Source organism: Lissotriton vulgaris, chromosome 4_1 (assembly GCF_964263255.1).
Source record: "Lissotriton vulgaris chromosome 4_1, aLisVul1.2, whole genome shotgun sequence".
Lineage (NCBI taxonomy): Eukaryota > Metazoa > Chordata > Amphibia > Caudata > Salamandridae > Lissotriton > Lissotriton vulgaris.
The window spans coordinates 1,941,089,336-1,941,115,819 of NC_141691.1; the positions used below are offsets into that span (position 1 = coordinate 1,941,089,336).

The following is a 26,484-nucleotide window of genomic DNA, read 5'->3' on the forward strand; positions in this document are numbered from 1 at the left end:
ACAAAATTATTACCCAAAATCTAACAACCAAATCAAGTTTAAAATACTGCAATGCAGAAGTCTGCAGTATCTCATCTCAAACCCTTTCTATATGACCACCACTGCTGAACACTTTTCAATGAGTTTCCATTCTTATGTCAATACTAATGCAGCCTTGTTCCAAAGTTGAATTAACCTTCTAAGGATTTCAGATAAATATCAATTTTCCTGTTCATTCACCTTGGATCTTTCACACAGCCAACCATTTGCGAGGCAGGTTCATAAATGAGCCCCAGTAAAGGGCTCTGTGCTTAGTTCTCTACATGGGCCGATTCATATCACTAGTCTGCTCCTGATCATCATCTTGTCTTTTGTTTTAGATACCAACATACCATCTGTCTCCAAAAAGCATTTGCTGAGTCACAGCAGCTCGCCACACCTTCAAGAATTCCATAAACATTTAATCTGGGTGCTCTTCATAACCTTCTGTAACATAAGCATATACAACTGGTTGCTCTAGGGTGATGATGCATACCTCTGATCGATGCAATTAGCATTTACATTTGAAGTGTGGAATACCAAACCATATTACATACATGGAAATATATACATGTTTGCCAAAGCATTTTATGCATTTGTTGTATTTAATTGAAAAGAACGGCTAATCAAAGTTTTAATATTTTGTATTATTTTAGAATACTGTTTCAATCAAATACAATGTCAATGTGATACAACATAATGTTCCATAACACTATTAATTTGAGCACTATTTTAATATCAATGGTTATTTGTGAGTTAATACAGTTTAGCTTGTTCTATAACAAGAAAGCATGGAATTCTTCATTTAAAAATTGTTTTGATTCCACATGTTAAATTTAAGATGGCTGACAATAACTTCATTGGTTTTACTCAACAATGGCAATATGATATTATCCTCACTTTTATTGTGAAGTTTTAGGCTTTGTTGGTATTAAGAGGGATGTTATAACTTAGCAGGTTTTACAACTTCACTGAGTACTGAGATGATCTAAGTGAAACTCCTTGTCTTATTACGCACAAAGTTTCTGTTGTTTGGTTAAGTAAAAAGATTGAGACTTTGTAATGATCTCTGTGATCCTCCCAACAACAATCTCTTTCCATATTTTATGCCATATCATCAATTTGCTACGGACCAAAAGTCTTCTGAAAAGACATATCTTATCAATTTCTTTCTAGCAACAGGGTTGAACACCACCTTTTGCAGAGGGCTGACAACAGACCAATGATAACATAAGCCAATAAAGCGAACTGTGGAAGCAACTAAAGTGTACCAAACTAACAAGAAACAAGACACATCACTTGAAATTAAATAAAAACGAATTGAAAAATATTCATTCCTGTTTCTCAACATGAAGTAATTAATATGTTTTGCCATAACACAAAACGTGTGTGAGCAATATACTACCAACTTCTCTGTTTCCAATTTTAGGTTAAAATAACATCTTAACTACTGCTCTTAGTAAATGATGTGCTTTTGATATGATGTGAAAAAAGAGTGGAAAATCTCTAGATGGGAATTTGGACCTCATAAACTGGTCTTTTCAATGAGAGCTACCATTTCTCTTCTTAATGTACTCTTGGATACTAAGGCCATTATATTTTTAATTTTTAAATAATTAATAAGAGACCATTGGCGTATGTATTTACCATCTCGGGTTGAAACCAAACCTAAACTTACTGAAAAGCTGCTCTTTGCTTACCAAATACTCAATAATATATTTTTATCTTCAATTTTAATACCCCTTTGTTTTAATTTTAATGGTTATAGTTATTTGATTGGGAATTATTAGACTTTCCTTTATTGTATTATTGTGCATAAATCAATTTAGTTGGTTATTTATTTAAGTAAAAACCACAACTGTCGCCCTAGGGCATCCTGGCGCTGGGACAGAAAATAAGCGACAAGAGACAAAAGGAATCCAAAAGAATGACCAATAAGCAAAAAAAACTGGTTTACATCTTCCTACAAAAAGGGACAGGCAAGTTAGTTTGCCACTGATAGAGGAAAGTAGGTGTATTCCAGACCTTACAGCCTGGAATCTAACAGGACCGTCTACCACATTGTACCTTACGGTGAAGTGGGATCTGGAGCAGTGGAAGAGATCCTGATCATAGAGGTTTGGAGAAAACAGAAGGCAAAACAACTTAGGAACAGTGTGGTAGAAGGCATAATGTACCAAACAGAGGGCCTCACAATGTATATGCTGCTTATGGGCAGCCAATGATTTGTTGTGTATTGTGCTCCAGTTGCTTTCAACTGTTTGACCTTTCCTCAATTATTAATACAAAATAGTTTAACTGTGAAAATATATTATGCATTACAGGTTCTGTGATTGTTTTGGATTTGAGAAACAATTACAGCATCAAACATGGTCTCTTTTATTGCTATCCATACTTTGCTTGCACCTGAGAGAGATTCATGGTGCATGTGAAAAACATCTAGGATAAAGTTGTTACATTGATAACCCACTAAAGCAAAGTCATTGCTTGTTTCTACTTCCCTTTTTATTACGAACTTTGAGAAACTCGTCAAACCTCTACCCCATAGTAGAAAATGCAGAAAGGGGGAATTCTTGAGACCTGCTTGTCATACTTTGCTACAAAAGAGAAACATGAGCATTTGATTTTACTCTCATCTGGTGATCATGCATGCAAACAAGAAGGAAATTCCCAAGAGCATGCTTTACACCTGTCTTTGACTTGATTAGTCTAGAATATGACTTAAACAGCACATAGTGTGCATAACACATTAGGATTAATTTACTAACTTTTGCTCAAGATTGATTTAGAGGATAACCTGGGGATAGGTAGGTATTCTGAACTTTATGGTTTGTTCATTAGGAATAGGCTTACATCAATAGGGAGGTGTCTGGGACCTCCAGAGATGCTTATGCACATTCTTGTGTACATTAATTTTTTACTTGAAAGTTACCAGATCAGTGAGACACAAGTGACTGTTGCACAAAATACAGTATGCTGTCTGCTATGGAACATATGTACATATTCTCATTTATATAATCCTACAAAATTGGTTACGGGCACCTCCTCCACTCTGCTCTGTCTAACTCAGAAGCACAGTTCCAGTGAAAATATATATAACACTAGATTCGCATATTTTCAAAACACAACACATATACAATCCCTGATTTCCAGTTATCATGAAATGCGTATAGATAGCTTCTCTGTAACACACAGTAACATAGGCAGAAGATGTGAAATGAGTGTTGGAGATTATTCACAAGGTTTACAGAGTTAAATTGAACATAGGGACACACTAATATTTTCCACTGTGCCTCAATGTACCCTTGTGTAACTGCACATTTTTGCAGATTGAACTTTATTCAAATAGGAATTGCCTTTATCTCATTGTATATGGCCCTGTACACACTGCATAAATATAAAGTACTCATATCATACAATAATCACAAGATTACATGAATAGTTTAAACCAGAGATGTTGGTTCAAGGTTTAGTTATAGTCTGTGTTTGTTTGGCAACATAAGATATACCCACCATAGGTTTTGCTTTCATTTTTGAGTAATTCAAGAACCAAACCCAAAATTGAGGATTGGATGTGTATAGACATCTTCTTCACCCTTGATCTGAATACTTTTGCTAAAATATATTGTAATACTTCCACACTCCAGTCTGACAGCATCTATCAAATGGACAATGTGGAGAGAGCAAATTCATCTTCAAGTCTGTCACTGGCTAGGAGATGAAGATTTGGCTTTAACAAATAAAAGGTTTTTACACCTTTTATCTGGATATCAACTGATGAGCAGAAAAAATGTTCGCTAGACACCTGGCCAAATTACGAAATTGTAAATTGCATGTGTCCTGCAGCACTTCGATGGCCATGTAAAGATTGTGCTTATTATCTCTTTATTTCATTTTTGCAATAAAAGTATTGCTTTGAATAGCTCTGATGATAGAAAAATAATAAACTGCACTTCAATAAAAAAATGTATAATCATAACAGACTGACCGGCAGCAGATGTTGGTTTTCCTTATGTTAAAGAACTCCAGAAACAAACAAAACACAAGTAAAAACAAACTTCTAAAGTTCCATAGTCTTTTTCATGGCAGAGTCCAGGTTTCTAGCATCAGTCCGTTGCTCTAAATATTAGGGTCCCTTCACATTGCTTGGTCTAGCAGCAAGACTTGCATAGTAAGCACACTGAGAAGGATCACACTGTCCATTTGCTCCTGGAGGACCCTGGGGTCCAGGGAGACCAGTCATTCCTGTTTCACCCTGTGGTCCTGGTGTTCCTGGAATTCCATCTTTGGCATAACCTGGCTCGCCTGCAAGACCTGTGAAGCAGAGGCAGTGAGACTATATCATTAAGTTAATCACTAGATATGCTATAAATTGAATTGTAAACGAGACAGCAGTACATTACCAAATTTAGTTTGATGGGTGCCTACTATGTTGATATTTATCCATGACAAACACAACTAATATATAATAGTCCTTCTTAATAAATACAATTGACGTCATTAAAATGAATATCCCATGTAGTCCCCAGCATACTCTGCCCTCTGATGATAGAAATACAAGTAATCTTTCGTCTTTCTCTGAGATCAATAAAGCAGACGTAATGGACCTTTTGACAAAAATTAAATTGCGCTTGCCCAATGATACCTGTCGTCCAAGTATTTTACCATTGGTATTGACTTGTTTCTCAGACATGACATTATGTCTTCTTAATCTGTCTCTCAAACAAGGCATAGTCCCATGTTCCTTTTAAATGGCAGTTGTAGTCTCCTTACAAAAGAAAGCAGGTGAGGACCCCCTCAATCTGCAAAATTATCAGCCAATTTCTCTCCTCCCCTATTTGGCAAAATTGCTTGAGGCACATGTAGCTCAACATCTCTGTTACTTTATAGAGGCCTCAAAATCCTTGATCTCTGCCCAGTGGGCTTTCACCCTGCTCACTCAACAGAGGCAGTGATCCTCTCAGTAGTAGATGACATTCTAGAGGAAGTAGATAAAGGCAACACTTACTCTTTAGTCCTCCTAGATCTGGCAGTAGCATTTGACTATGGTCGAGCATGGCCTCTTGGCTAACAGTGTTAGGGCTGAACACCAACATGATCATGAAAGTTGCAATTATTTTATTATGCTGATGACATGCAACTCCTCTTTGCGATGGGCAGCACTCAAAATTCTAAGCTGCATTTCTAAGACATCATGCTGTTCATTCGGGATTGGATGAACAGCAACCAATTGACCATAAACTCTGACAAAAAAGAGACAGCAGTCTCCAAAAATAAGCCCGTCCTTTGGAGTTCTCCTTTCTGGCCCAATGATTTGGGTCCTCCTCCCTCTCCAAAGAAATCGGTAAAAAAGTATTAGTTTTACAATTGACAAGGATCTATCTCTGAAACCACAACTTGGCTCAGTGATATCGTCCTGCTCTTTCCAACTTGTTGCACTATTTTCAAAGCCTTGCACATGAAAAGTCTGGCATTTATTAAATCTGGGATCAAGTATGACCGTGCCCACGATCTCAGATCCACCCATTTACACCTGTTAGTGATCCCCAAATTTAGGAGGTTTAGGATAGGTGGATTACGTTTTCAGTCACTGCTCCACGTGTCTGGAACACCCTTTCCCTAGATCTCAGGACCACCTCTTATTATAAGAAGTTCAGACAGATGCTGAAGACTTGGGTCTTTATGAAAGCCCCTCCTTTGCTCCATACAAGCTGCAGTAACATAAATAACATAACAATATGAGCATCAGTACCATATACCACACCACATATCGCTAAGCCTACTTCCCCTAACAACTGCCTATGAAGAACACAAAATTCTAATAAAAAACTGTTGTGTTCACATAGCTTACAGATCATGTTGATAAAGAGAAACATGCTGCTGGAGAAGACAGCTTTAAATGCATTCACATGCTTATGCAGAAGGCTGAATATGCAGAATAAAATGGATATTATCGCTGCTACATGTTCCTGAAATAGAGGAGTCTCTGATAGCATTCCTTTCCTTGCACCGGTATTATATATTTAAAAAGTAACCAGACTTTCACTGTGTTAATTGCCTCATTCTTCTAATTTACAACGTTACTTATTTTAGATTGTTTTAATTATTCAGAGTTGAATGTAGACAAATATAAGGATTACAGGGTGACATCCTTTTTAGGCATGAAAGAAAATGTTACCTTTGGTAACAATCTTTCTAGTGAATAGTATGTCTATCTGCAGATTCCTCAATTCTTGAAAATTCTAGGCACCTCTTGAATATTCCAGAAACTTTTAATAGCTTTCCCACGCCAGTAGGAGGTGCCAGCTCCATCTTGGCACTGGAAACAACACCATCACAATGTCACTGGGGCAATAAAGCACCCATTCCGGGGTTTTGACTTCAGCTTCCATCCATTTCATGTCTTTAAGGCGATTAACAAATGAGAATGACATAGATATAACTGGTGCAATGCTACCTTGTCACCAATTGCTTCTCTATTACACAAACAACCCTTAGGTGTCTGACCAACCTTCAGATTGGGAGGAGTGGGTTCAGTGAGTAATCTGCACATAGCTAGAGCATCCACCAGAAAGATCATTACAGAAAGTAAGTTATTTTTTCTGTTTTGTTCTTCTACCTGATTTCCCCCCACTTAAATAGGTTCCTAAGAATTCATGTGATAAGAAGTGGGTCTGAAATCCCCCTGCAATCCTTCTTTAGGGAGTTGAACTCCCTGTTAATATCACTGATAAGGGGAAAGGACACTGCCGGGTAGCCCTAGTGACTCTACAACTCCCACGCGACCAAGGGGGTCTGGGAGCCCCATCCTTCGAGGCCAACTTCCTAGCAGAGCAGTTACAATGGCTATCACACTGGACGGAGGGGCATCAGATAGAAGAGACAGACACGTGAATGGGTCCCCTAATGATACCGACGATACATAGACTTTTACTACAGGGCACAAAACAAAATTCGGCCCATCCCATCCTGGTAAAAGTAGCGAGGGCTTGCATGCTCGGACTTCACCGTCTCTCCCGAGCAAAACCGTTATACTCCCCAATGCTGCCACTGGCAGGACTTCCCAGGCGGAGAGATCATTACACTGCCCGAGCCATGCAGGTCTGGTCAGAATACGCACTCACAGAAGTGGAATCACTATTCACGTAGGGCCAATTAGCCACCTTTGAGAGTCTGGTAGAGGGGAGTGGGCTCCCCCTGGGGCAATTTCCCCTGCATAGGCAACTCATTACCAACTGTGGGAAAACGTGGAACCTAACGGCTAGAGAACCACAGATCACCCCACTCTGCATGTGATATTAACCATGGGTACAGGAGGCCACCTAATCACATGGATGTACAAATCCATCATTACATTGATGGCCTCAACGCTAACTCGGCTCAGAGAGAAATGGGAGGAGGAATTTGGTCGGGCACTTCACAACAAGGAACGGCTCACAGCCCTAGAGCACCTTAAAAAAATCTCACACAACCAACGTTTCAAGAATATTCAGTTTAACAAATTATACCAAGCGTGTCTCACCCCACAGCGGCTTCAGCGATTTTATCCTACAGAGAATTTCGAATGTCCCCGCTGCCACCAGCCCAGCGCTACATTATACATATGCTTTGGGCATGGCCCGATCTACAGTCCTACTGGACCGAAATACACCCCATATTACAGACAATCACGGGCCTGACAAACCTTAGCACATGGAAAGTGTGGCCCTGGGAATATTTAAATGTAAAAAAAGAAGATAAAATAGAAACACGATTCGCAGTATTAGCTATACTCCTAGCAAAATGCAACATCACAATGCACTGGTTTTCCCCTATGGGTCTCCCGATAGACGCATAACCCAATAGCAATGGCATGGGCAACCCTCCTACATTATTTAAAGGACACATGTCAGACATCCACAACATCCCAGTCACCACTATGGCGTCGTAATACCCCCAATCTCCCACATCCAAAGCACGCACATCCGGGAGGAGCTCAACACCTCCACCCCCCAGCCCAGGTGTTGCCCACATGAACCGTGACTTGGTTGCGACCACTGGTAAACCACAGACTACGTTAGTACACTCATAGGTACAGCCCTGCACCCCCCTGTCCTACCCTCCCCTGTTCCCACATCCAAGTTATCCTCACTATCTAACGGACTAAAAACAATACCAGTACACTTCCACAACTGCGGCGGAAATACTTAGACGAGATCCTAACAACCAAGCACACCAATGCAGATCAAATACCCACACTTGCAAGTGGCGTATGAAGGACATTCCAACACATCCAAACACTCTGCATATCCACTATCGCATCACAATGGCAATTTAATGTATCTACATGATGGAAAACTCCATATGCTGTTGCTTATGTCTGTTACTCTGTCAACATTAAAAACTCTAATAAAAACTTTTTTTAAAAAGAAGTGGGTTTGGAAGGCAAGTCAGATTAGGAGATTATGTAGCACATGCCATGCAAAATGACAATTTCCACAAATTCCGAATACAGCAATAATGCCTGGTGAATGTATGCAAGGATGCCACTCTACAAATCTTTGGAACAAGGACAACTCTTACAAGAGCATTTGTAGAGGATTTGGCCTTGAGGAGTGGGCTCAGAGACTCCTTCTTAGCAAGTGTATGGCACATCATTATGCAGATAATAATCCATTGAAGCAAAGTCCACTTTTGCCTTGCCTTTGCTGCTCCCAGCATAATCCATGAAGAGCTGATCATCAGACTTAATTGGTCTGGTGTGGTTCATGGATATTTAACCACCCTCCTGGGATCCATGCATTGCGGCCACTCCTCTTCTTTTGTGAGATGTGGCTGGGGATGAAAATAAGGGGAGGAGGTGGGTAATGAACTACCCCATGAGAAAGTGGGTCACCATCTTGGGCGGGAAAGCATCCCTAGTTCAGAGAGTCGAATCTCTGACTTGTCTCACTGATTTTATGGCAACCAAGAACACTGTCTTTATTGTCAGTAACCTTGACTGGCAGCTGTGAAGCGGTACCAATGGAGGCTCAATCAAAAAGGTCAACACTAAAGTTAGATCCATTGAAGTATGACAAAGGGGGTCTGTTGATAGAAATGTATCAACCCTTTTAAGAACCTCATAATAATAGGAGATTTGAAAAGGAAAGGCTGATTTGTCAGGAAGAGTAAGGTTAAATAAGGTTGCCTGCTATCATGTAAGAATACCTATAGCACAACTCTGCCTTACAAGCCAGAGTGCAAGTTGAAGAATTGCTGACAGGTGGGCTTGCAATGGATTTCTGCTCTCCAGGTCACAAATCTGTGCCACCTTCCACAATAGGCTATATTCGTGGAGTGATGACGTGGAGACAGGATAACATCCACCACCTGAGGTGACAGCTGAAAAGAGGGAAAATGACCCTGCTCAATATAAAGACATGAAGGTAGAGGCTCCAAAGTCTGATATGCAGGACACTCCATCTCTTCTAGGAGAGGAGGCCCCCTGAGTCGTAGACTGAGGCACAAGGAGATGTGAAGACAGTCTGCGTACCACACCCTTCTTGCACCCTTTTCGCTGAATCTGGGGCGATGAGAATAAGTTGGACCCGGTCTTCGTAAATCTTTCTCAGACATTGAGGAATCAAGGTTATGAGGAAAAACATGAAATGAAGATGAAAATCCCACTTCAACCAAAAAGTGTCCCCCAAGGCTCCTCTCAACAGATACTGGGGTGCACAGAGCTGAGGACATTCAGCATTTCCCAGAGTGGAGAAAAGGTCCACAAGAAGTGTTACCCAAAGGGAAAAGATGCTCTGCACCACCTCTGGGAATAAATGTCACTAGTGGTTGGCAAGCTTACGCCTACTCTGACCTTCAGGCCTGATATACAGCGATCCGGCTTGGTGGTTGGCGGTTAACCAAATCCAATGTCGCTGAGCCCAAAACCATACCCTCAACGGCCGGTGACAGAGAAGTTGTGACCCACTCCTGCCTGTTTGTAGCTGTACAAAATCACAGTCATATTGTCTGCCAAAATCTGGACAGACAGAACATGTATGGAAGAGAAAAAGTTCATGCGAGCTAGACGGTCTGCTCCCAGTTGCGGAAGCTAGATATGAAGCAGTAATTAAAAAAAAGACAGGGGAGGTTGATAACAGTAATTCACATATCCTACCTGGACTCGAACCTATGTAAAATAATTTGACATGGTGTCCCTTTGGTTGAGATTTTATTCCTGCCTTTTATTAGAGATAATGAGTTAGTGATGATAGTGGGTAGAGAGTATAGTGAGGATAAAATAATATTGCCTGTAAATAAACAAGGTTGCTCCCATTTATTTAATATTGGTGATCTACATAAAGATAAAAAAATTTAGGGGGGACCAATCGAATAATAGTTGAACTTTGATCCTAATGACAGGTCTACATGTTTCACACCTTGCTGTCTCCAAAGGTCAACTGGCGTTTCTTCAAGGCCTAATGGAAGTACCCTACTATATATGTGGGCAACCTACTCCAGGTTATCCTTAATTTATTGTGAAAGTATGCATTCAATAACCTTACTGAGCATCCCACACATCTGGGAACTCGCATGATCCAGTATCCTTGAACCAGTATTGTAGCTTTACATGGCTACCATTTGATACAGAAACTCAGCACCCATACAGGATATTAACCATATCCTTCCAGTGTGCCTGCTGTCAGAAGCTGCACCCTTTTCCTGCACCTGCTAACATTGTAAATTGACTCATCAACCAGGCTATGTAAATAGCCAGTTGTTACAAACAGCTAAAAGAAGTAGCTTATAGCTGATTTCCAAGTGCTCCCAAATTTGGAAAATATGGAAATGTAAGCAGAATGAGATGATATACCTTAGTATAGGAGTTAGGACTGATAGAGCATCAGTTACATCACAAAAATTATGCCCAATGTGTTTTTCTTCTGCTTCTTGAAGTTGGTATCCTTTTAGTATGGCTGAGAGACTGAGGAATCACTGCACATGATGTTAGTGACTAAACAAGTGCACATCACAAAAGGACTCAGGACACCGATGTCAGGATTGTCTAACACTAAAATGTAAGAAATACAATCCCTCTTTATTAAATCAGTGCACATTTTACCATACAAGGAAATTGCCTGTTATGGGTTGCTTTCACCCTTCAAGCTTCTTATCAAGAGAACCCAACCTCTTTAAACTGACCATTATTTTTAACATAAGTAACTTAAAAAGCATTAGGTATAGGACTATCCAACATGCACTTAGTGTACTTGAACACCTACATGTCATATATAGGGCTTTAGAAACTCGAATAATCCTTCATTGCTATTGCCAAAACTATTAGTTTCTGTGTTGCCTGTCTGGCTAGTGCCAGCCAAAGAAGTGGTATAAAACCCTAAAGTAAGTAATCTATAGATAACTCATGCATTCTACGTGCATGGTGAGTTTATCTTCAGCACACACCCCCGATTCTCCAAGTACTACAAATACTGACATGGATCCAGTGACAATGTTTCTGTATGCATCCAGCTAACTAGATCATATTTTGGAGTCTAGCCTTCATAATGGTTGAAATGACCAAATAGAAAAGTAGGAAGGAAACTTTACTAAAGCCCATAGTGCTGGAATTCTGTCAATACAGAAGGAAAAAGTGTTATGTTTTCACATTCACTTCCCCAACATCGTCATATTATTTTTAACATCTTAAGTCTTGAGCCTAACACACCTTTAGTGACTGTTCATTTGTCTTTTATTTGCTGTTGATATACAAACTGTTTTATTTCTCTCAGTCATTTGCTTTAATAATGATGGTATTGGATTGTTGACGTGCAGTTCTCAATAACAAGAATTGATCAGAGGCTGCCAAATGTCCCAACCCACTGATTATGGTGTCCAATATGCATTTTATATTTCACTGTGTGAACACTGTGTTCCAAGATAGCAGACTGTTCAAACAGAATTCCCAAAATCTTAAATTACTATATACATTACAATTTAAGCTAAGTTGAGTTTCCCAGCAAGATGATGTAGACATGCAGGTTGAATGGTTTCTGTCAAAGATCTGATGGAATGTCTTGCCTTGGACAGTTCTCTGGTCCTTCATTAACCATGATGGAATCTCTGAAGTACCCTTCTTTTATTAAAAGTGGCAAAGTTAAATCTTTGCAGCCTCTGCAATTTCCATGGAACTTTAAGAAGGTTCCAAAGATATCTGCTGCTTCGCAAAACCATAGGTGTAATACAAATAAGTATACGATTGTGTAGGTTTAATAGGATGAAGGTCTGCAAATATCCTTATTTTAAATATACAATGGTTTCAAAGCCAATATAATTCGTTTTCTTGCTAATTGATATTTTAACTTATTACTTTGAAAATATATGTTTGCTCATCATATGAAATAAAGCAGGTGAAAATACATTACAGTTAAGAGTCCACTACAACAAATGACATAGAGAGAGCAAGAGAGACATTGTGCACTCAAACAATGTACCTGGAGACCCTGGAAGACCCATGTCTCCTCGCTGACCAACACCCGGTTCTCCCCTTTCTCCCTTTGCACCTCTGTCTCCTGGGGAGTAAAAGGAGATATTTAATTCACTTTTTATTTTGCTCTCATGCCAGAATGTTCATGATGTTACATGCACTGCTTTTCATTCCGTTAAAGATTCCCTTTTTGCCTGTGAGTATTTTCCATGTCTGCCCACAAACTAGGTGATGTAATTCTAAGGGACAAAGCACATCTTACTCAACAGCACATATAAATTGGTATTGAATGATACCAAGATAAAGTAAGATAAGTGTATCGGAATCGCATTATCTGAGAAGTCACTGGTGGTCCATCAATGATCATGGTACTGGTATATAGTGCATTTGGGGTCTTCAGTCCTCCTCTCAATCGCTGAGGTGATTATACATCATCCCAGTAGTTATACCCTATCCTCAGAGAACATGTGAGCACTCCAGGCATATTTCAGATGGAAAACGACTCTTCTCGTTTAAGGGCAGCAAAGCTAATCATTACACCATGTCCAAAAGGGCACCAGAACCATAAATCAATGACACTGCAACTTAGATTTAGCATTATCTCCAGAAAAAAGCAAAACTGTTTGCCACTGCAAACTAACCTCTCTATTTTCAGTTACCAGAAAGCATACTGAGAACAAACATAGGAAGACCTACTCTGTCTTAGCCTCCTAGTGCATTTGTGGGTCTTGGAAGTCACAAACAAGAAAATGCATTTAATTTCCTGTGTAGCCTGTGTCAACTGTTGGACTGTCCTGTAATGGTCACAAGCACCGAAGGACTAACTTACCCTTGGGACCCATTGGGCCTGCTGGTCCTTCTGGTCCCATCTGTCCAGGAATGCCAGGCTCTCCTGGAGCACCAGGTCTGCCACCATTACCATCTTTGCCAGGAGCACCAGGAGGACCTGGCCTACCATGAGCTGCTTTAACATGTGCTGGCTGCATCTGCGCCATGAGGTAGGCTAGTTTATCTGCAAAAACAATGCTCAGTTGTATTATCATTGAAAGCCCAGATTGAAGTCTAACTTCTATACGTCATCAAAGTCAATTTCAAGAAATAATTATAAGATTTTGCATCTGTTGTAGGAGCTATTATGGCTGTCTAGGACCTTACCTTTGAAGTAAGATGGGGACATATGGATACATGAGATACATATACTTAATGCAGGTTGATACAGAAGCTCATAAATAGGTCAGTGATGAAGTGATGAACACCATAGCCATAGAACTTTTGGATTAAATATAACATTGAAAGTAAATAATTACTTTATACTGCAATACATTATTGATTCCTCTTGTAGACTTTAGCAAGCAAGACACATGCACACATTTCTCTGTCACATACAAGATGTAAGAAGAAACAAGGTTCTATAAATATAAGAATATGTCATAGAAATATACAAATCAACTTTGCAAACTTATAATAGCTTTAGGTTTACATCTAGGTCTTCAATGGGCACTGGGGGTGCTGCTCTGTGCATCACTTCAACTGATGCTATAAACATATGTGGCAGAACAATGCAATAAGCATTGTTTCCTCAGCTCCTTACAATTTCCACATTGAACGACTTACAAGGAATTTGTTTAATAGGTGAAAAACAAATGCATGTATCTACATTTCACTACGAGTCAGTAAGAAAAATTACAAAAGGCCAGGATACACCTAGTAGAGTATTAGCAATAACAACATATGGTTGATGTTATTACAACCGATGTATGCATGGATATGAGCAATGCTGCCAGTGTGTGAGATCAGCCCTGGGGGAGGTTCCTATAGAAGAGTGTTTTTATTGTGATTTAGAACCATTTTATTTCAATGTAACCTCAGTAATATCCTAGAATGTGTCCTCCATGAAATAAAAAAAATTATTGTCCTCAGCATTAATAGAGGTCAGATCATGATGACAGACAGGTAAAAGAACAGAAAACATTGGGAAATATTGAGGTAACGCAAGCAGAAAGTTGGTATTGGACATTTTTTATGGTTTGTCATTGCTGGATTATACTCAACCCACTTTTAAAACTTTAAGAGTGTATCCTGATTCAGCTAGCCTGCAAGCCTTCATGTTGCTCTTTGTCAAAAAGGACAAATTCCTGTGCATTGCTCCTTTTGCAAAGATCATGACTAGCTGCAATAAGTTCTTGTGTTTCTGATGGAATTGCTTTTTCTGTTACTGAATGTTCCACAGGTGTCAAAAGTCCTTCCCTTTTCTTTCCTTACGTAGGAGCACCTAAAGACTAGGATAACGATGATGATGATTTCATTGTTACAGTGCCTCTCAGTTACATATTAGAAGAGGTGGAAACCTAATATTTGTGAACCAAACAGCATAACCTGATGTGGACTGGTTGGGTGCTCCAAGGATGAGCCCCTTGATTGAAGATGCTCCTCTATTCAATACTAAATACATGATAGAGATAGTCCATTATCAAAGTGAGCTCTACTGCCTTGTCCTCTGCCTTTGTCTTCCGAATGTGTTTGCGCCCCTAATATGACTAAACATGTGTGGCCAACAGATTCTGGCTGTTTGTTGATTTCTGTTCACCACCTTCTAAAGTAACAAACCTGAGGATCCCTCAGTACAAATAATTAAGGGAGTGCCTCTAATAAAGCACTTGTATTTTGTATTATAACTTTGCTGCATTTATTCAATTTTAAATATAGCTATATAAGTAATTCCATGATCACTCGGGAAGTCGATGCTCTCATTTTTCAGGAAACACCTTTTAAGGGTAACTTCTCTTATTGCACTTGAGGCACCCTGTTACTGTAGTCAAGTGAGCACAAGCATTAGAAGTCTCTAGCTTCAGGGAGACTAGTAGTGTAAAATTCTGTACATAAATATAGGAAAAACTCCTTCCTATTTACTTCCCTTTCATCCTTACGGTGAACTGGTAGCTGCTGCACCATCAAGTGGGGACTCCGCACCCCCCAGGCATCTCTGATCTCTACACTATGCGGGAATGAACCCTGCAGCTATTCTTCCCGGATCTGTATCCCTCGCCTTGTGGCCGCTCCACTGTTTCTCACCAGAAGCAGAAAATAGCTCCACCATTATGGAAATAGGCTATGAGACTGAAGCCACGCATCCATGACTATGCAGTTTCCTTTGTTGGTGTAGTCTTATTTGTGATGGGGTCAATGCATACCTCTGCCTCTCTCTTGCCCTGTACAGACAGTCAAGCTTCAATTTATTAATTGGCAGATAAAAAACAGTGGTCTGCTTTTCACACACTGCAGAAAATTAGCAAACCGATTCATTTTAGGTCTAAGGCATATACACATAAGAGAGTGTTGTTACTTTTGAGCTGGTCAGGCTGATAAAGGATCCTCCATTTTAGTTCTTCAAAGCTTTGTTAGCTCTTGAAACCAATATGAATGCTGTCACTGGTCATACAGAGCTTTTATCACTCCATGTGATTCTCATCTGTTGGGTATATTTTATTTTCCCTGAGGGCAGCATATTGCAATATTAGAAATACTGAGAAGTACTGAGAATAGTATGATTGATATACAGTATCACTAGGCGATCTATATTCCCTCTCAGGATCTTCATTCTTTTAGTCACTGTAATTTTGAAACCAAGGGATTGATTTTAAGGCACAACAAGGACACAAAAGTGTAAATCCCCTCAAACTCATCACGCATGATCTTTATGAAGGTGGAACTGTAGTTTTATCCCTTCTTACCACATAATTCACCATCTACTGCATGATGTGTAGACTCCAACCAAAAAGGTTTTAGCACACTTCAATGTAAAGTGTCTAATAATAGTACTACAATTAATGACACACACTATTCCAGTTGCTGTTTCCTGTGTTCAGGTGTTAAAGCTATTCAAATGATGTAAAACATCCTCCTTTTTAATATTGTGTGTTAAGATGATAACATGGTGAAATAATACTGCCCTCGAATGTGCACCATTAAGAAGCAAAATATGTTTTTTTCAAGATACATAATTCAGCCAACTAGGCTGCATAATATAATTCTCCATTTCCCAAAATGTCATTTCTCCTGCGTACAACAGACAACTACCTTTGGAAAGCTGCCTGAATAAAATGAACATTGTCCAACACTGATCTGTAATGAATCTGAGTTTCTTGTGCCATGAGCCACAAAAGTCTCTAATCCAAGATCAAGAAAGAACTAACAGTTTTCATTGTGATAAGTGGATTTACTAAGCCATTTGATGAAAGAGGTAAGGCCAAGAAATGTCAGAAGCTTGCCCTCACTCTCACTCAATCTTATTCTTTTCTCTATTACCCATCTAGTTCATCTTCATTTCTACAGCAGGTGGGACCAATTTGTTTTTTTAAGTGCTCTACCTTACCTGAAAAAGAACAAAAACTTATTTTCGATTCATATAGAATGGAATAAAAGTTATCCAAACAATCATAAATAGGTAGGCTCCAAAAGTTGCTCTCCAAGGAGTTACAAAACCCAAGATCATTTTTATAATTTTGTATAGAATTAAAAATGTGATGTGCAAATATCAAATGGTAGATGGTGTACAACACAGTCCTACAAATGTCCTATGAATTACTACTGACGCTGTTTGAACAATAAACTAATACGTGCCACTTAAGTACTAGAAACACGAGGAAAAGTAAAGTGTTCTGACCTTGATCTGTATTTCGATGTCAACATTGATTGCTAATAGGAAGAACTTAATATAGAGAAAGAAACTATGTCTAAGGGCTGACTAGTTTGGATTGTCCAGCTCTGAATTGTACAATAAATCGAAAACAAGAGGCCATGAGATGTTGAACTTACTATCCAGCTGTTTCCCTAACTCCTCTGAGATGAGTCTTCTCAGGGTATCCAGTGATGGAGGATCACCCTTAAAAAAAGAAAAAGATTAAAGTCAAGTCATGGTTTAAATATCAAAAGAGGTACTCACTTAGACACCACTGGTTCTAAGCCCAAATGTATATTCGTAACATGCCATGATTCTGAATAATACAAGGCAGATAAGTAAGTTACTTACCTTCAGCAACGTTTTACTGGTGGAGACTAGATCTCGCCACAGAGTCCTTACCGTAGACTTATCTCCATACGCCAAACTGGACCCGGAGCCGGGCGACTACGGATGTAACATCATCAAATTCAATATACGCCCCTACCTGACGTCAGTTTCTTCCACGATTACTTCCCACGCTAAAACTCAGAGCTACATATAGAAACTGTTTTGGAAACATTGTGCCCAAAAAAGTCCTATTTTTGAAAAACACTTATATAAAGATTGACTAGAAGTCTAGATTGTCCTTATTGTTCTCCCCTCTGTATGCCTTGATTGTGAAAACAAAGCTAGATCTAGTCTCTACCAGATAAGGTTTTACCAAAAGTAAGTTACTTATTCATCTGATAGAGATGTCTAGCAGCAGATTATTGACCTTAGAATAGATGCCTAAGCAATATTTTCCCCAGAGGAGGGTCTGCAAACGGATTCCAGAGGAATCCCCAACTAGGCCATTCGACTGCATAAGAAAAAGAAGACACCATCCCACCAAAGAACTCAGACAGAATTACATACAGAACCGAATCCGCAGCTGTTCCACAACATGGGAAAGGACACCATGACAAAATAATAAGACGAGTGGGAGAACACTCTACAGAAACTTAGCACTCCCGTAATGTCTTCTGGCTCATTGTGAGGAAAAACTACAATCATAGCCACAGACCACATGAGGTAGAGGAAACACATCGAGGAAGAGGGAAGCCCTCTGGGACAATGATATGCAGAATCCCATGAAGAAGGCACAATATAAAAAATATAAAATAAAATGAGCAGAAAGAAACCGCACTACCGACTGACAGTACTCTTAGGCAGTTGAAAGACAACTGAGGAAAAGTCTGGGCAGAGTCTGGGCAGAGTCAGCGCAGCCAGATGAGAGAAGAAAGACTACAATGGGGGACTGGAACAAAGGGTTAAATGGAACAGGGCCAACACAGGGGAGGCCTAGTCAGAGAAGTAGGCCTTACTATCAGCGAAACTGCATTGGAAGAACAATGCCACAATTGAAGGACCAGCCAAAGGCCAGTGTAAAGAACTGAAGTAACAGATGAAGAGGCAGCACTCATAGCCGAACAAGCGTGAAAGCTAGAAGCAAGGAAAAACCTTGGGTGCACAGGACAACCCGGGCCCGGTCAACAAGCCAGGGAACAACGCAAGTGAGGATCACGACGTCACCCGAAATCAAACTCAGTATGTACAAGGGAGATGAATCCCCAAGTGGCTGCACATGCAAGAAACAGGTGAAACACCCAAAAAGAATCCCAAGGGATCACAAGCCTCTGTATGTGCAAAACCAGAGAGCATGGGCAAGGAACCCATGTCTGAAAAGGACAGAGGATGGAAAAAACAGCTATATAACCCCAATAGAGGGGAGAAGGCACATCCAAGAATAGCCAGTCCAGTAACAAAACGCTGGGGCAGAAGAGTTAAGAAAACGTCTCCAATCACAGGAAAAAAACAATTGTATTTTCGCATAAGGCAGAAGCAAGGAAAAATAGGCAATGCCGAGGCACATAGGAGGAAGGGCAGCCAAGTAGGCCACCCAGGCAAAGAAATGGACGAGGGATGACTGCAAGGAATTGGAGTGGGATAAGAGAATGGCAGGAGCCTGACCTACCAATGCAGAGTGACAACTAGCACAAGAAGAGTTAACGGCAGGGAGAGGATGTAGCCTTATGGCTAGAGCGGTTGACCTCTACGCTGGGGAACGAGGCTCGAGTCTCGGCAACGACGCTCCACATCCTGTGAGTCTGGGCAAATCACTTAATCTCCCCTTGCCTAACAAAAAAATGAAGATGTCCTTCTGTTACGAAAACTGGTGCTCATGTAAAGTGATCTGATAGCCAATGTCTCAGGTCTAGTTTGCCCTATATAAAACTCAAAAAAATAAAATAAAATAAACGGCGGAAGAGACAAAGAAGAAACACCACTAAATACTACACCAGACAATGCACTCTACGTCAAGAACCATGCCCCTTCTGTCATGTCTGCAAGGGAAGAAGGGCACTCTACAGAGTGGAGGGAACAAGATCCCTGGCCGGTGTGGAGAAACACTCAACAACGAGAGGCAGAACCCCAGTGCCCCATCCACCAACTTGCATCAGTGAACAAAAATACTGCACATGGAATCCCCCATAAGGGGGACGCTGGTGTCAGAAACCGATGGCGGAGTACCTGTAAGGCATACAGACAAAGTACCCTGTCAGACAGGAAACAAGGCAACAGCGCATCCGCACAATACATATAAAATACCCCAAGCAGAACTAGGGTAGAAAGCAAAGAACACAATGCAGCCACCGGCTTAGGCACCAAACAGGGTCAAAGAAAAGATGCATCTCGAAAAACAACCAGAACCACAAACAGTCATTGACAGGGTAGAATGCAAGAAAAGAAAATACCTTCTAGGGCAGGGGTATACCACACGCCAGACAGAGGCGACAAGTGAAAAGGAGAAGAAGAAGAAACTAACTGGCACTGTCCTATACAGTCCACACAGAAGGGAATGCAGCAGACCATTTCCAACAAGACCAAGTACGGGGGAGTAAGAGGATGGTACAGAAATCAGATGACTAGCCCTAAAATGACATAAAGTAGAGTCAGCTTGAGAGCCATACAGATATTGACCTTCAAAAGGCATGTCTACCAAGGTGGCCTGAACAGCCTCAGAGAAACTAAAGGTATCTAGCCAGGTATGCCGGCGCAAAACTGTCGAATGGGCCATGGCCCTGCCCAACAGAATCTGTGGTATCCATTACACCGCAAATCAACCAAGCAGCCACCTGACGGCCATCCTGGATCAACTGAGCATGAGTGTCTCGAGAGTCATCGCTGACGGAGGGGAGAAGATGTGAGAGCGAATCCCATAATACATGAGAAAAACGGCCCAAAACACAAGGCGTATAAAGGAACCTCAAAGAGGAGCTTGTAGCAGAATAGATATATTGGCCCTAATCATTCACACCTTTAGACTCCCTGTCCAGAACGACGTCAGGCACAGTGCCGATGTTGGGAGAGGATGTAGAACCACAGAGCTTCGTGGAGAAGGCTGATGGAAAAGGCATAGCGGGTCTCCAGGGGCAAAATGACATATATGAGCTCTAGATCGATACGCAGAGGTCCTTCAAACGGGCTTAACCCTTCTGCCCAACAGAATATCAAAGAGTGCTTCACTGAAGGGAAGCACAGACTCAGTTCTCAGCTCTCTGCAAAAGCTGAACAAAATCTGATCTACCATTCGAAGCGACAAGGAGCAAACAGTCCTATTAACAGTGAAGCGTCAAGGCCACTAGCATCACCAAGGTCGAAAACCCAATGAAATTCCAGAGGAGGCTCATCTATGTGACCTTGCACATCACCAAAATACATGTGTGCCATGGAGAAAAGAGCAGGGGACTCTTTCGAAAGCGGAAGAAGGTAGCCGGCATAGTTATAGATGTCGAGAAGACAACACCTCAGCATCATGGAGAAGATACAAAGTAGATGCGATCAGTGCCGTTGATGCTAGAGTCAGCGCCGACGAATCCAATATAAGCGTCACATGTGGGAACCCCAAAGGGCAGTGCACCGGAGCCGAAAAGGAGGCAAGTATGGATTTGGAAGGCCCCACTGACACCTTGGGAGGTGCTACAGAGTTAGGGTCAGTTCAGGCTTCACTGACCTCCTCAGGCCAAGAGGCATGCCAGAGAGAGACTGAGAGACAAAAATGGCATGAAGGGAGTGATGTTAGTCCCTCATCTGAACCACAGTCAACTTGGGAAAACCAGAAGGTGCAGGACAGACACCTACTCTGACATCAGAGGAGCACCCAGAAAAGTCAGCAGTGCCAACCACCTATGTCGTGACTTACCAGGCAACAGTGAGGATGAAGGCCATCAGGAGCTGGCCCTCGAGTGGTCCTTGGAGGAACATAACATAATATAACATAAGTATTTGTAAAGCACACGTTCACCCAGAGGTTTCTTGGCACTGAATAACAGACGTTCATTGTTACCCAACTCAATGGTACTCATTTTATCGACCTCAGATGGATGAAAGGCTGAGTGGACCAGCTGGAATTTGAACCTGTGACCATGAGGAACACAGGTCCCTGCAATGGACGCATTAGTCCACTGAGCCACCAAACCCGGTGGAAGAAGATGACCCTGCCCAAAGAGGGGCCGACGACCACCGTACGGCTAGCAGTGTCATGGGGTGCTCCTGCAGCACCGACGACTATAGCTGTAGACAAGAGCGGCACCGTTTGGATATAGGGTGCGTGCCTAGACACAACATGCAAATAGGATGAGGGCTCGACATTGTATTCCCCAGGTCCCTGAAAATATCCAGAAAAAAGTACACTTTATTGTGGACAACATCGAGGTAGGCGAAAAATGGCCAGAGGTACAGCACTGCAGATCCACATGGAAGCGCAGAATGAAGAAACTGACGTCAATGAGTCAGGGGAGGGATTATATGGACTCTGAAATCCTCACACCCGATGGAAGACATCATACAGAGTTGTCTGGCGCCCTCTACCAATGTGCAGAAGTACTGCTGTAGAAATATTTCCAGACCCAGTCTGGCGCCTGTGGGTAATTCTCAGGTAAGGAATCTGCAGCTAGACAGCTCTATCAGATAAGGAATTTACACCTAAGCCAAGGAATTTGTTTCTGCTTTTAAAGTTTTTAGTACAATCTAGGGTCTAAGATATCAAAACGCCAACTGTGACAATCTAGTCATGCAAGACAGTGTAGAAAAATATGGACGACCATGATGAAGCATGAGTTGGCCTTTGAGGAATTTTCAAGAAAAATGTTCTGAGTAGGTAACGATTAGTCGAGAAAGACTCCAGGTGGTGTTGATGAGGATGCTTCATCTTGGGGAGCTGCTGCAAGAAGTTACAGTGAAGATTTCTAAGTTCAGACTTAGTTTCTTATTTGGAAGTAAAAAAATGGCCACTTCGCCGAAAGACCGCTGAACAGGATTTGCTGCTGCAGAGAAGAATGTATTTGGAGCTGCCAGGAAGTCAAGCCAACCAGCGATGCACCTTGGGAAGATAGATGAGCTGGATAGTCTCAGTCTTTTCTTGGTTCTCAGAGCAATTTTTAGCCAAAAACTTTCTAAGTACCAAGTTTTCGGTTTTTGCTATATGTGCACCTATAACACCACAGCCAAGGGTCCAGGACTGGAGGGGCTCCACTTGGGGATTCAGGACAAGCTAAGGATGGGTCCTGGTGCACGTTCAAGATGGTGGGAACCTGTTATGTCCCTGTTGCTCTGAACAGGCCAGGAAACTAGCCCTTAGAGTCACACTGTTCAAGTGAAAAATCAGGGCTCAAGCAGGAGGACAGGCCTCTTAGGGTTCAAGGCAGGCACCAGGCAGCAAAGAAGTCCTTTCAGGTTCAGCAAAGTAGTCTTGTGGAGTGCAGAGCATGCCACAGCAGCAGACAAGTGAACGCAAGAATGAGTCTGAGAACTCTACTTTTTTTACCTTGTGCCTTCTCTGCAATAAAGGTTTCTATTGGTTTCTCTTTGAAGTGCTCGGAATTTCCTGACTCTCCTGCCCTGACTCCAGCCTGGCTGCAGGGATAATGCAGTGGAGACAAGCCTTTTTTGTGAAGGCAGAGCACAGCCTATTCAGTTGCAAGTGGGGCTGTGCCCAGTTCCGCACAACCTCCAGCACAAATCCCTTTTTTCAAACACCCAATCTTTCTACTGTGTGACTGTCTTGGAGGAATCAACTAAGTCCAACTAACAACTGCACCCAGTCATGTGATCCAGGGGAGGCTGCAGGCATCAAATGGCAAAGAGCAGAAAAATGTAACTTTCTACAAGTGGCATTTACAAAATTCTACTTTAAAATATAACTTCACCGATAGGATAGGATAAGATAGTATTTATAGAGCAAGGTTGTCAAAGAGGATCTTTAATGACAATTTCATAAATACCAAACATGAAATGCTTATCTGTTCCAATCTTAAGTTAACACATATTAAGTGTAATTAGGCAACCCAATGTTATCCCATGTGATAAGTAGGTCCGACAATAGAAAAAACGAATTTAGGAGTTTTTCGCTAGGCCTGGGCAAAACCCGTGGCGTTCCACTCTGCAGAATTCCATGGAGTTACAAAAAACTGTGCAAGATTCTGCAGAATTCCGCGAACAGGCAGAAATAGGCATGTCACGCTGCTCATGCTGTAATTTAGCACTAGGAGCTCGTTCCATACTTAAAAAACAGCATGAACAATGCCACATGGCCTGCCAGAGGGTGCAGTTTTTTGAGTTTATTTTGCTGGCGCTCAAGTACATTTTCTACTCGAGTGGTAGCTTTCTGACTGCAAATGGTTGGACCACCAGCATTGGAGAAATCTCACCAGGTGCCCTGCTAGTGACTAAAAATAGCTCCCGGGGATGTCAAATCTCACTTGTGCTTGCCAATTTAGTGGTGTGTGGTAAAAAAAACTCTGCCATGCGGCGGTTGGCTGAATATGGTCAGAATTTGGCATAACAAGCGTAATGTGCAATAGCCAAAACTCCCATTCTGCTGGCGGACAGGAATAGATCACCCACCCATACTACCATTAAATGTTAAAATTAAAAATACACATCCATTCTTTTCATTACAATGCACCCTGCCCTATACGCTACCTAGGGCCTACCTTAGGGGTGACTTAGATGCAATCAAAGTGGAGTTTAAGGTTTGGCAAAGGGGTTATAATGCCAAGTCGAATTAGCAGTTTAAAACTGCATTCAGGCTGCAAAGGCAGTCTGGGACAGGTGTTAAGGGGTTACTTAAGTAGGTGGCACAATAGGTGCGATTTAGTAATGGGATGTCTCACCGCCAACATGACAGCAGTGACCTCAGGAGGCAGGATGAATGTGGTGAACTGCCACCGCACAATCTTCAAGCTTGGAAAAGGAAACTGTGCAGGCCCAGGTGCAGTACATGGCCCTGCTGCTGAGACAGAAGATCCTGACGAAGCAACAGTTTGATTGGAGGACAGGTGATCATGCCCAGTAGTTTTGGATACCACACTCTCCTGGCCCAATCTGTTGCCACTAGGTTGAAGTGGGCCGGGCAGTTCCTGATCTTACTCAGACCTAGGGTCAGGAGTGGCAGTGACGGGAAGACATACAAGAGACTGAAGCTGCATTCCAGATGGACTGCATCACTTTGACAGATCCACCTTGGAAACTCCAATGTGGAAAAGTGCTTACATTGCACGTTCTCTGTGGTAGCGAAAAGATTGAGCTAGGGTTCTCCACGGGGATGGAGGATGCCCTGTATAAGCTCTATGATCTGCTAAGCACTGAGGGCTAATTCCCTGGTGTTCCAGCCACTTCCAAAGGCATGAAGCCTACTGGCATAAGACCCAAAACCACTCTCTGCCCTGCTTGTTTCAGTACCGCGTGGAGGTGGTGTTATCTGTGAGCACTTGCACCAGCCATTGGCTGATAGTGGGCAGGAAGGCATTCAATGTGAGAGATTCACCCTCCACTCCAACAAATGAATGTGGTGCTGAGACTCTACTGAAGACAAGAGTCCTCTGATCTCCACCTCTCCCTGATGGCTACCCCACCCAGATGTAATTCATCCTTCTCCAGTGTCAAATCTGGGTGGAGTAGAGGTAGGGGTCTTCCCTTTACCCAACTGCGGTCCAGTACACACTACTGCAGATTGTGTGCAGTCTCCTCTGAAATCTGAATACACTCTGATAGTTTTCCCTGGTGCTGATATCCCACTGCAAAGCCTGTTTGTGACGTCTGATATATTTGACCAGCAGGATGAAGGAAATTAACATTCCCAGCAGCCTCAGAGTCATCCTCCCTGAGATCCAGGACAGAGGCTTTGGAGACATTGAGCTCATAGCCCCAATGCCCTGGACTCTCTACTCTGGAGAAAAGGCACAAAAACATACAATATTCAGGATGGCCTACATGAATGGGAGCAACCAGTAAGAAGTCAGGTGTGACTTTAGCACATTGGTTGTGAACCCCAGTGATGTTAGATGGTTTGCCATCGTCTGGAGGTTGTCGTTGACAGCCTGGGCCGAGCCTACCTTCACCAGTCAGTCATCAAGGTAGGAGATGTCTAGTACCCTCGAAGGTGTGCTGTGACCACTTTTGTGAACACCCGAGGGGCACTGGTGAGGCCAAAAATTAGCCGCGGAAATTGAAAATGGTCGTGACTCACTATCAACCTTATGTAGTGCCTGTGGGTGCAGGACAGGAATATGGAAATAAACATCTTGGAGGTCCAACCCAACCATGCAGTCTGTGAAGTCCTGGGCAGGCAGGACTTGGGCAAGTGTGAGCATCTTGAATTTGCCCTTAGAAGCCATACAGAGGATGAAGATATAAATTAGGCTATCTGTCCTTCTTCAGCAAATGGAAGTAGCTGGAGCACTGCCGAAGTCTTACTTCCAGTGCAATAACCCTTCCAATTCCCTCTTTGGCCAAAAGGGCCTGCACTTCCTGCTGCATAACAGATTGATGGTCCTCCATTAGTTTCCATGAAATAGGCAGAAGGTGCAGTGGAGTGGCAAAAATAAGGAGGACGTAATTCTGATGTACAAACTGGATACCCAACTTGCCTGAAGTGATGGCTTGCCACCCTTGGAGGAAATATCGGATACTGCCTCTGAATGGGTTACTGTGTGCTGGATATGACACACTAAAGAGTTTTTTTGGGTGCAGATCTGGAGGGCAGGGGACGAGCTACACATTGTCCCTGCTGTGCTGGCGCTATCTTTGTGATTAACAGCTTTGGCCACGATAAAGCTGGAAGGCCTGTTAGGCTTGTGGATGAGCAAGACTGGTGACAATGAAACTCCCAGCCATTAAAGTACAAAATTGGTGGAATTGTCTGTTGGATGCAGAAAGACCCAAGAACGTGTTTTGGCCCTGCTTTCCTTAAACCATTCCGGGGCAGTATAGGTCTGGATGCCAAAAGGAATGAATCAGCAAAGGGGATGTTCATCAAAGA

At 41.9% G+C, this 26,484-nt stretch overlaps 1 protein-coding gene across 1 annotated transcript in view; it reads right to left on the reverse strand.

The window, feature by feature from the left end:
• Positions 1–3,335: 3,335 nt before the first annotated feature.
• The window catches only part of COL22A1 (collagen type XXII alpha 1 chain), a 994,625-nt gene continuing 971,476 nt past the window's right edge, over positions 3,336–26,484 (reverse strand). The window contains exons 62-65 of the mRNA XM_086966258.1: positions 17,279–17,345; positions 13,293–13,475; positions 12,471–12,548; positions 3,336–4,332 (exon numbers count right to left, since the gene is read on the reverse strand). Coding sequence (XP_086822384.1) covers positions 4,145–4,332; positions 12,471–12,548; positions 13,293–13,475; positions 17,279–17,345 — 516 coding nt within the window. The 3' untranslated portion in view covers positions 3,336–4,144. The remainder of the gene's footprint in view (positions 4,333–12,470; positions 12,549–13,292; positions 13,476–17,278; positions 17,346–26,484) is intronic.